This window comes from Pieris napi, chromosome 20 (genome assembly GCF_905475465.1).
Source record: "Pieris napi chromosome 20, ilPieNapi1.2, whole genome shotgun sequence".
Classification (NCBI taxonomy): domain Eukaryota; kingdom Metazoa; phylum Arthropoda; class Insecta; order Lepidoptera; family Pieridae; genus Pieris; species Pieris napi.
Genome location: NC_062253.1, coordinates 4,776,465 through 4,789,027, shown reverse-complemented (window position 1 = coordinate 4,789,027; position 12,563 = coordinate 4,776,465). Strand labels below are relative to the sequence as shown.

The following is a 12,563-nucleotide window of genomic DNA, read 5'->3' as shown; positions in this document are numbered from 1 at the left end:
ACATTTTTAACAACGTGTCACTTACATTGATATATTGAGGAAGACAGAGAGCAGGAACTCGTTGTATATCGCCATAGAGATGAACCGGCTTTCGTTGAACTCGGAAGGCGCTTTCCGGACCATTATACACAAACGGATACCCCATACCAGGAAAATCACTTCCACTGAAACAATAAAGAACAAAAATGTTCTATATATCATATTTTTTATAAAAGTTTCGCAATATTTATGTTTCAGCTTCATCTACGATGTCTATTGTCATAGCTAAAGAATGGACCTCCTTGCCCTTGTTTTTCATAGTGAGTATAAATGGGGTCTTTAAAACGAAATAATTCCTAATTAAGGCTGAAAATGGTAATGAACAAAAAATAGTGGTTTTATTGTGAAAAAGCGTGGGTTGCTCGATAGACGAAAAATATGGCACAGAGCGCCCCACGCTTTTTCACAATAATACCAGTATTTTTTGTTCATTACCATTTTCAGCCTAAATTAGGAATTATTTTTCACTTTTTAGTTTGATGTGCTTTAAAAGCGTGTTTTATAGTTTCTTTAAACTATATTTATTTTCCAGTCCTAGCAGCAATACGTGTTGTCTCAATTTAATCGTATTGCTTTGTGGACTTAAAAAAAATTCATTGTTTTTTCGAGATAAACCTATGAAATTATTATATTGTCGCTGATTCTTTATAAGTGTAAGTTTAAATTAAATCTGTCCGTTTAAAGTGGGTCAAAATAGAGTCCGAAGGAGTCGGTTACATACATACAAACATACAGGTGAAGCTAATATAAAGCGTGTAAAAACTGCTTCATTCTTTTACATGTGATATAAAATTGCAGTGTTGGGATAGGTCGTATGTCGGTATAATTTGATCCTATAGAACGCCTAGAGATTTTATAGATACTTATGAGGAATGTGGAACAATTTTTGAGAACACAAGGACCAATGACTCATGATCAAATAACAACGCAATATTGTTCATTTCCATGCGTATACCATTTATTCGTCTCCTGAAATGCATGATATGAGGTAGTAAAAACAGTATTGCAATTTTGTGAGGGGAATTTTCCATATGGAAAATCGCGTTGGTTTTATTCATAATGTTGTATATTTCATAAGGTCGCATGTTAGAATGTATAACAGTCAACATAACTTTCATCATAATAAAAGAGCATGTATGAACATTTTGAAAGACGAGTAGTTTTTAAAGGTCAGCAACGCACTTCCAAAATCCCTGGCGTGTCCTTGGGCTAACCGTTAACCGCACTTAATCTAAGTCGCCTGTTCGTTATCCCCGTAAAAACATAATTTATTAAAGTAAGTTAGTAAATATAATATTTGCCCTACATACATACTGTTTACTGGTTTACCGATATATACTTATATCTGTATACCAGTATGTATACAGATATAAGTATATATATGCATAATATTTATTTATTTATTACAGAAATACATACATTATCCTTACAGACTATGCCAATACGATAATGTCGAAAAAGATTTCATAAAATACTATAGTTTAAATTGTCTTTCGATTACACGAAGACTATTTAAAATTAATACACAAGTAATAATTAAAAGAATTTAAAAAAAAAATTAAAATATATATGTTATACAAGTGAATCAATCAATCACGTTTTTAAAGTGTTTTTATACGTTTAAAGTGTCATCTGATTTTTGTTATATGGAAATAAAAATTAAATCGCAAAATATGTTGCTAAACTTTGAGAGACAAATTTAAATGTTTTGTTTTATTTAGCAGTTTTAGGTTTATATTCCTGAAAATAGAAGATTCGCTTTAGCAAAATGTTCCATATGTTGTCTAAGTAAAAAATCATAATAAAGCGAACGTCAAAAATAAATATCAGTTACAACTTTATAATATTGACTCAACGTTGAAATTTTCATAAAATACACCCGCACTTGGCAAGCGGTAATGCCACGTTCTTATCTCAATGTCGTAAACATACATATCTGCCTGTCACGATACATTTTTAATATTTTATTCATGAGAGAAACTATTTCTTATAAAGTATTCTTGGATAGGAAATTTTTGGGTTTATTTTGTATAGATAGAGAGAATTTACGCAACGGCGACATTTGTGGTATTTATCTGTTTATATATGTCGCAGTTTTGTCGTCTTCTTAGCTTACAAAATTAAAATAGCACGTTTAACGTCTGAATATTTATTAATGTAACATAGTTTTATTTCTTTTTCATATTTTATATTTATGCCTACTTTATTTTTATAATGCATGCTGTGTTTTTGCTGTACTTTAGAGTCTGGCTAATGAAAGAAGATAACGAAAAAGCGCGGCAAATTCAAATTATGTTTGTGTGGTATCCCTAAAAGTTTGATATATTTTGTGGATTAAACTTACTTGATACTTGATTTTATTTTATTCGTTTTTTCAGTGATAGTAACTGTATTTATATGAAATCAAATACTATTCGTATTTACATAGTATTTTACTATTGATACTTAAAATGACTAGTTTTGTATGGAAAACTAAAACTATATTTATTATAAAACACAACTTTAGTCGGAATAATCAAATCCTGCGAAAGAAACGAAATATTCTATCAAATAAAACAAAGTTGTTAACTATTCGGAAAACATATTTAATAGAAATAAAAATGAGTAATTGCATGAAGTATCAAGACAATAAATCATACTCACCTAAGAAATACAATGACATTCTGTGTTGCCATCCGAAAGTTTTCAAATAATTCAATTATCTTCTTTCATTAGCCAGACTCTACGTTTTTGTATGAGCTCTTAATAGCAGACCAATAAATAATTCTTAACTGTATTCAGCAAAATAAAATATGTTTATTATGGAATATAAGATACAGATATCACTTATTCCACGTCATTAAATTTGTATAGATAGACAATAGACATCCCTACTCATCGGCAATAAAGACAGAGGGTGTAGGCCGAGAGAAAAAGCCGGCGTAAAAAACTCTCGTTACTCTTTTAAAATATCAAATCATCTTACAAAATGACTATGGCAAACATAGATAGAAAAAACCAGAAGAGGGAGATAGCAGTTAACTTAATGGTTAAACATTCTACAAATAATGAATTTAAATGGGAATAAAATATTACATTATTTACTTAACTTAGTTTTCGCTGACCGTGATTGCTCTATATGAACCGCGTTGAGTGAATAATGTTTGTGAATTTCAGGAATACGCTAATATTAGCGTATTACATACATAAGAAATTGGCGTTTTTTATGAGAGGAACAAAAAGTTTTTTTTTTAAATAGAGTTTTGAACATTTGGACCGGAATCAATAAAATCTTTGAAGGCGGTTTCGATTTAAAATCCCTTCATTATTGTGCCGGTTGAGTAATGAACGAAGCATGAAGGAAAACATCGTGAGGAAACCGGCTTGCCTTAGACCCAAAAACTCGACGGCGTGTGTCTAGCACAAGAGGCTGATCACCCACTTGTTTATTAGATTTACAAATGATCATGAAATAGATAGGATGAGGCTCAGACCTAAAAAGGTTGTAGCGCTACTGATTTATATTTAAATGAAATTCTATCTTATAATTATTATCATAAATAAATCTTACATGTCGTAAATGAATGGTCCCACCAGTCTGTATTGCATAGATACGCTTTTAGGTCGTCTTTCGTCCTTCCCACGATGACCGCAGGTGGCGCTACGAGTGTACGTATAGAGAGTAACACGCAGGCCACACCCACAATCACACCAATTCGACGTAATAGATACATATCGGATATCTTCACGGCTTTCGCTGATCGAACTTGAAATATTACTGAGATCCTGTGGACAAATAGAATTCACATATTACGGAATGCCTTGGACTCTATCTATATAATTGAAGAAACGACTCATTGGTCTAGTGGTTAGTACCCCTGACTGCGAACCCATGGGTCCCGGGTTCGATCCCCGGCTGAGACGAACATCGACGTGATGTTCTCGGTCTTGGGTGTTTAAATATGTATTTTTATATCTATCTTTGTATGTATATCCGTTGCCTAGTACCCATAACACAAGCTTCACCAGCTTAGCATGGGACTGGGTCAATTGGTGTGAATTGTCTTTAAAAAAAAAAAACATTGAGTAAATTTGTCAATGTACCATGCAATAATATGGTGGCGCTTTAGTTTCAGAAATTAATTAAAATATCATGTTTATCACATTTGTGAAATGAATGAAAGAAGGTAAATTTTTTCAGCTTTTACCTAACTTAACCTAACCTTACGTTTAAAGAAAAAACTTTTTAACCGGATTGAAGTTATGTATTATTATAAATTTACAACTATTTAACATAATTTTAAATTTATCCGACGTTTCGCGTGCTTTACAGCGTGCGTGGTCACGGTGACTGAAGACATGTCAAAAAGTATCACAGCTGTAGAGAAAGTTGCATTATGTGTATTTATTTCCCCGGAGTTGATACCGACTAAAAGATGGAGGGTTTTGCAAAAATGGCTCACGGTGTCCTCTATTTTCGCGGATTGTTTTTCTTGAGATTTTGAGTAAAATCTTATGTAATGTAAAGGTTATGTCAATCAAAGACAATACTATAACCTTACGTTTTTCTATCAGCCTTTACAACTTGTATGTTATATTAAAGAGGCACGTGGCTTTGTACCCTTTAAAAACATTTAAAAAACTGATAATGTTACATGATGTAAAGATTGTCTCAGTTCCCAGTGAATTACATTAGGTTAGGTTAGTAAAGTCGTCGTAAAGAACGATAGAAAAAAATGTTGAGCTGTTTTAAAGTGGAGCCTTGATTTGACAAATTTACCATAATTTGTCCTTCAAAGACCGTACCGTCAACTAAAAAGCGAGCACTCGCGAGGCAGTTTACTTAATATCAGGTACTCTAGCCCGTTTGAAAAAATGCAGTCATAAGGCTGGTGCTTAACTACACATTAACCCATTCATTTGTTACTAAAACATTCCTTGGCACTATTATTGTATCATCCTTTCGAGGTACACTATTTTTGTTTATAGAACAGGGGGCAAACGGGCAGGAGGCTCACCTGATGTTAAGTGATACCGCCGCCCATGGACACTCACAATGCCAGAGGGCTCGCGAGTGCATTGCCGGCGTTTTAAGAATTGGTACGCTCTTTTCTTGAAGGACCCTAAGGGTCGATTCGACCAAACAAGAGTAAATCTTAATCTTAGAATAAATCGTCAGTTAATCGAGAGTAAATCAATTTTACGTTTTACCAACTACAAATTCTAAGAATAGTGGGCTTATTCGGGAATTGCTACTATACCGCCGTTTCGCACGGAATAACAGCTATTCCTAGAATAATTTAATGGCGTCAGTCATTTCACAAATATGTATTCTGTGTTTTAATTTCAAGTCAACGCAACGCACTAAATTAATAGTCTAGCATTGTATAATGAAACGTTTAAACAATTTATTATTTATTTATTTGTTTTTAGATTTTTTATTTTCTATAATATTAGAATGAAATTCAACTGGGCTCAACAGAAGTTCCTTTTTAGACGAAAGCCTCAAACAAACAAGAAATAAAAACTTTTTGTTGTCGTTTGACACCTGTTAAAAGCTACTTTTTCACACTATAATACGGCAAAATCGAGTTGACATGATGTATGCTCTTACACTGTCCCGTTGTAAAACAACATTTATTTGCCGAGTTTTATTTTCGTTCACCATTCTCTTGCTATTCGCGTATTGTTATTCCTAGCACAATTATACTATCGATTACGTGGACAAACGACTATGGATTTACTCGAGATTAAAATCATGGAATAGATTATTCTTGGTATAGTTACTCGTGTATAAATTGAAGTTTGGTCGAATCGACCCTAAGTCGAATTGGTTCAAAAAAAAATTGGTTCTTTGTACACTGGCGGAGTTCACCAGTTATAAGATCTAGGTTTAATTTTTTTAAATATACAATTATCAGTATAGGTATTATATTGTGTAGTTCTATTGTATTAGTCATAACTGTAAAGATAGAATAATTATGTGGGAAATAAATAAACATTGTTCTCTTTTATTTAGGTTGCGTTTGCATTTTTTCTATTTTAAATTGTATTTAATGTGTAATAAAGTGTTAAATAACTCAATCAGTCTGTTTTAAAAAGTTTCTTTTAGCTCAGTCTTTAAATTCGTTTAACAATCCTTTTGAGCATTTCTCTTTTACCTCGTAATTAGCAACTTTTATATATTAACTAGCTGACCTGGCAAACGTCGTTTTGCGATGTTTATCATTTATAATAAAAAAGGGGTTGATCGTAGAGGGGTGAAAATTAGGGGTTGTATGTATTTTTTAATGCTGTGTCATAAAAAAATAAAAAAATAGAATTTTATCTAAAAATTAAAAAAAAAATTTAGGGGTGGACTACCCTTAACATTTAGGGGGATGAAAAATAGATGTTGTCCGATTCTCATACATACCCAATATGAACACAAAATTTCATGAATCAGTCGAGCCGTTTCGGAGGAGTACAATAAACACCGCGACACGAGAATTTTATACATATATTAGATTATTACTAACCTTAGACTAGATTTTAGTTATTCTATAATTCAAGTGTTAAATGTAATTTTATATATATTTTTTTTAATTATTTATGCTCTTTTTGTACATTACCCTCAGTAGGTTTTTTCCATACTAGGGTTACCTGGAAAAAATCGCTTATTAGCGATAGGGCCTGTTACTTATACAAGCTGTTTTATTACGTTTAAGGTAACGTATAGTGTTAATAAATTAATATTTTTGCAGTATTCAAAATATACACTGTTTTCACCAACACTCTGTTTCTATAGCGTAAACATTTGACAGAAGTTGATGTATGACTACATTAGTTGAACTAGCGTAATTATACTGATTTTGTGTTATAAAGTCTGGAAAGGACTCAATCGTGTTGCGTAATCCATATTAACCACCGAGAACTCTAGCGACCCGTGAATTGTGAAGTGATTTATGATTAATAATTTATACCCAATCAATCAATTATATTACAATCTCAAATAGAGTATCCCAGGCTGACGGTTACGTTCTTGTTGGTAGTGTCACATTGTAAAAACATACCCATGTATAAAAAAGCATATTAAGTGACTACAAGAACCAACAAGTGCCGACGCAATGCTTGTTCTTGATTTCTGTATATGTTCTGTAATCAACTTAGGATCTTACTAGAAAAGATCGAACCAATTCTTGAAAGGCCAACAACGTACTTGCGAGCCTTTTGGCAGCGCGACCCCAGGCGATGGTAGAATTTAATATCCGGTTAGCTTCTTGCCCGTATCCCCCTTTTATAAAAAAAACTTTAGAAGTGTCAAGGGACACCCGGATGGAACGAAATTCCTTTCGATTAATTTATATGTTAATTGGTATCATAACAGTATGATAGATTTTCTCGACACCAATCTTACGACGAAAAAAAAAGCCAACATCACGAGGTGTTCCCAGGCGGTCACCCATCCAAGTACTGACCTCGCCCGACGTTGCTTAACTTCGGTGATCGGACGAGAACCGGTGTATTACAATAGCAAATAGCAAAAAAGTGTCGTGACAACTTTTCAATAATCTATAAAGGCAAGGTGATCTGCTATTCTATTCTTAGACATGCCATACATTTTTTCGAACCTTCTGGTTGTTTTCAATTGTATGACAAAGTATTAAAGGCACATATGTATATAACTTTTTTACTTATTAAATAATATGATATTACCCCACATCATAAAGATCTGAAAGAAATTAATACGTCAATGTAGAAATTTTGAAAAGCAATTTCCATTCGTTCCACCAAAGCGTAGCTACGGAGTTGTAACGAAATACAAAGCGCTAGAAAAAACCAATATCAAAGGCTTTGATGTAACGCAAACTTATTTGAATATACCTATGTTCTCGTTAAAGCTTGAATCTTCAGCGTTTTTGTAAGACACGATCTATTAGGAAACTGTTTAGGTTTGATTTTATCCCCTTTGACAGAATTTCCTTATTTTTATTATTTCATAAATATGGATAACCACTATTATAGAGCCAGTTATTAGCTAGCTATTATAGCGCGAGTCATAGCGTAAGATTCATAGTCGAGAATATACGCGAAACACGACTTCAATACCTTTTTGACGGGAGTTTCTTGCAACTTAATGTTAGTCTTAGGCCGTAAGTTCCAACCCCGGGTGTGCACCAATGGATTCCTATTGTTGGTACAGTTATTATATTATACATTATGAAGAAACGCAATTGACGTTAAAAGAAGATAAAATATGTGTAGCGGCGTTTTAAATATTATTTTTGTAATATAGTTGTTGTTTGACACCGAAAATTACAAAAATAGCCTATATTCGAGTACTACAATAAGAATTACATTAAGTTTATGTTTTATATTTAAGATTAGTACACGAAGTCCCACGGAGACAGAAGATCTTTTTTATTTCCTCTTACCAGGTTTATGCTGATTGGTGGGAGTCCACTCTATTGGAAATTAAATTTTTCTGCGCATGTTTGTTATAATTAGTGGCTAGCACGCATATTTTCTTCGACTTTCTCAGGGGTAAATAACTAAATAGTATTGGTTTCTTAAAGTAAAACTACATTACTTAACTTTCAGAATCACTCCGGGTCTCATCAATTAAATTTCTACAATTTGTCAATTTACCTTAATTATTTTCAACTATACCCTCTTCCTGCTTCAACGTAATCAAATTTAAATGTTAATGAATTCTTAATTTTTTGATTAAGAATTTCGAAGTTTTCATTCCCGGAGGCGTTACGATATAGACTGTATTTTTAGACTTATTTACAAAATGAAATCTTTGATTATAAATAGAAATACGGCTCATTGGTCTAGTGGTTAGTACCCCTGACTGCGAATCCATGGATCCAGGGTTCGATCCCCGGCTTAGACAAACATCGATGTGATGAGCATTTGGTGTTGTGCTTAGGTCTTGGGTGTTTAAATGTGTATTTATATGTCTATCTATCTATAATATGTATGTATATCCGTTGCCTAGTACCCATAACACAAGCTTCACCAGCTTAGCATGGGACTTGGTCAATTGGTGTGAAATGTCCAATAAAAAAAAAAGAAAAAAAAAATTAAACATGTTTGTATATAGAGCCTTAATTATTACAAGCATCAAGGAATTAATTAAACCATGGAAAGCATTCAATGTCGAAGCATATTGCTGATTTTTGCGTGTGCTATGTACCGGAAACTCTCTTGTATATGTACAATCAATGAATTCCGAATTGCTGGGGATAAATATTTTCTTTCAAAGATCAGATAGCAATATTTTTTAAAAATTATATCTTTTAAAGCAAACACTTTTTTACCGGATTGAAGTTATGTATTATTATAATTATTTTACATAATTTTAAATTTTTCCGACGTTTCGCGTGCTTTACAGCGCGCGTGGTCACGGTGACCACGTTATATCTTTTTTAGATAATTCGTGTTAAACAGAATTTGCCTTGTTCATTTACCAATTGTTGGCAGAAATCAAACGCATTTTAGGACAAGTTTTAAATTTCACCTCTACTAAGTTTTACCGCACCACATTATACTAGACCTCACATTGAGAAGAATTAACTAGCTCTAAGTGTGACTTCCGAAAAAAACATATTGTATTTGACGTGCAGCCTTGTGATTCTGTAACTCACTTTTCAAACTCGTTAAGAGAGCTTGTAGTTTATTGTTTATCAGAATGCCAAATCGTAAAATGACTGCTTCACGACTGATTTGAGCGCAACCGAAACCGCTGTGCGAGTTCGAAAAGTGAGTTACAGAATCGCAAGGCTGGACACATAGTTTGTTTCGACATTTCTTCTCAGGGCAGTCAGTTAGGAAATGTCGACTTCATCTAGTTTAGGAAGACATTGTAAAAGTGATTTATATAGTCCTACTTGCAAGAATAAACTATTTCATTTCATTTCATTTCAGTTGTAAGCTTATCGTCCCGACTCTTACCCATAATTTCTATACATTAAATTTAAAATCAGTTTCCTGCCATGTGTAATCACAAACGCCAATAATAATTTTACTGTTTCGTATTTATTTTTCAATAATATTCTGAAAACTCAACGTTATCGCTTTAACCATAATTGTTATCGACACGTTCATAACAAGTCTGTCAAGTATAAGTTGGCGTTTGATAAAAGAGAGCTAAAATAATGAATAGTGGCAACAGTGTAGGACGTGAAATAAAACCGCTAAGTTATACTTGACAGCCTGCAGCTAAAAGTAATGCCTCTGTTATCGCTGCGTTCAACCCGTTACACTTTTATGCGCTGCAGAAGTCATTTGGAGGATAATTTCGCGATTTGGGCTTCCGATGAAAGTAAGTGATGTCGAGAGAGGTGCTAAACAAAAATTGGAGGCACATCTATCTTCTGTGGTGCTACAATAAGCTTAGAGTAGGCCGAGAAAACACCCTTGCAATGTACTTTTTAAAATTGTAACATGGCGAGGACAGCATGGAGTTCTACACGGCCTAGGCCTCTGTGTACCTGATTGGCGGCGACATCGTAAAAACACATACCTACATACATACACACGTTGAGTGAACTGACAAAAGTTCTACTATTTGTAAACAATTAGTTAACTTTTCTCATTTTAAAAACAATCTTTAGCTAATTAATTTCTTGTATTTGTTTCTCGTGTATTTTTTTATTTCATTTTCATTCTAGTTGATTTAGTGCTCTCTCTCCTGTTAGGACAAGATTGTTTTTAGTAAATAAATAAAAATTATCATAAATGAAACATTCAAGTTTATCCAGTCGAAAGAAAATATATTAGGACAACAGTACGTAAATATAGCGCAAAACATTTAATTCAACTTCCTGACATAATTCCGAAATATTCTCTTTATCTGTCTAAAGCAGCCGAGCCTGCGTAAATAAACAAATTCCTGTTTTCTAAAGAAGTCCCAGTGTTTTATGTATTAATATAGAACGTAGACCTCTCCAGCCCTTTTATTATTCAATTAGTTTGACCCGTGGTTTGATGTTTTATTAGATTAAGTGTAGTAAAGAACTACTTCATGTATTTGTACTTCGTTTCGTAAGACTTAAACTCTAGTATTTTATATTACTTAAGTTATTTCAAAAAACGGCACGTTACAGAAAATAATAATAGACGTACTAATAATCGTTCCTTAACCTGTCTTCAAAAAAGAGGTCTAAAAAATTTAAAATTTAAACCACCTTGACAAGATGTCTAATTCTGTATAGCTATTTGTTAAATTAAAATTGCTTTGTTTATTTTAAATGGATTTCTGTCATCCATTAAAATGTCTGACAGATTAATTATATTTATTATTACGTAAAATTGCTAAGTTACTTGAATTATAATTAACGGAAAACAGTATTGACCTAATGCCTTAAGAGTGCGTACATTGGAAAACCTTTCCGTTTCAGTCTATCATTAGCTAAAGGTAGGTATTTACGGTAATTTAGACATAATTGGATTAAAAACGAATAAGTGTTTTAATTTTGATGAAAACATATGAATATTTAATCCCTAAGTAAATAATAAACTCCAATGCGATCCTATAAATGTTTGAAGGTCTACAGGGTCAACAAAGCGACAAATATAAAAAGAAAGTAATCATGTATTATTATAAATTTACAACTATTTAACATAATTTTAAATTTATCCGACGTTTCGCGTGCTTTACAGCGTGCGTGATCACGGTGACTGAAGACAAAAGATGTTGAATGTCAAAGAGTATCACAGCTGCAGAGAAAGTTGCATTATCTGTATTTATTTCCAAAACCCTCCATCTTTTAGTCGATACCAACTCCGGGGAAATATAAATTTATAATAATACATTACTTCAATCCGGTCAAAACAGTTTTTTATTTAGAAAGTAATCATATTAATTAAACAAAAACGTTATTACCTCGAATATTTGGGCAACTGAAGGTAAAAATGTTGTGAGAGAGGGATACATTGCTTTATAATGTTTTTATACAATATATTAAATTCCGACGTTGTATGAATAAATTGCTACAAAATTGCCTAACCACAAGCAATTTCAAGGAATAACTTAAACCATGTCAAGTACACGAGAACTTAGACGCAATAGAATATTAGTTTTAGTGTAATTGTTTCTTGCACGGACTTCTTACTCCTATTATATTAAAGTAAAGTATTTAATATTGTGTATTATTATGTAATTAACGGATAAACGATTTTATGTTAGTCAACAATCGTAGGCACGATTGCTTAGTACGTATTTAAGGTAAGGTTTATCTTGATCTAGATAACATTAATTAATTAAAACTAAGTAACATATTTTCAAAAAATTCCATGTATTGTTTTTAGTAATAAAAAATATAATTAAATCAGATAAATTATCAGAAACCAGTGAAATGGGTATATGATTTTTTTGTTATTTAGATTTAATCTAATCAAATATAAGGTTATAATCAATTTTTTATTCAGATAGACACATAATTTGATTCACAACAATGTCCAAATAACAAACAATTGTGTCGTAACGTTTTCATATCTTTCTAATATATCGTGGCTTAAACCAGAAATGGAATAGATGAGGACAAGAGGGAACATAT

General features: G+C 32.5%; 1 protein-coding gene across 1 annotated transcript in view; it reads right to left on the bottom strand.

Moving 5' to 3' along the window:
- LOC125059516 (probable G-protein coupled receptor 158) overlaps positions 1–12,563 on the bottom strand; it is a 135,572-nt gene that overhangs the window by 17,771 nt on the left and 105,238 nt on the right. The window contains exons 8-9 of the mRNA XM_047663965.1: positions 3,590–3,804; positions 26–164 (exon numbers count right to left, since the gene is read on the bottom strand). Coding sequence (XP_047519921.1) covers positions 26–164; positions 3,590–3,804 — 354 coding nt within the window. The remainder of the gene's footprint in view (positions 1–25; positions 165–3,589; positions 3,805–12,563) is intronic.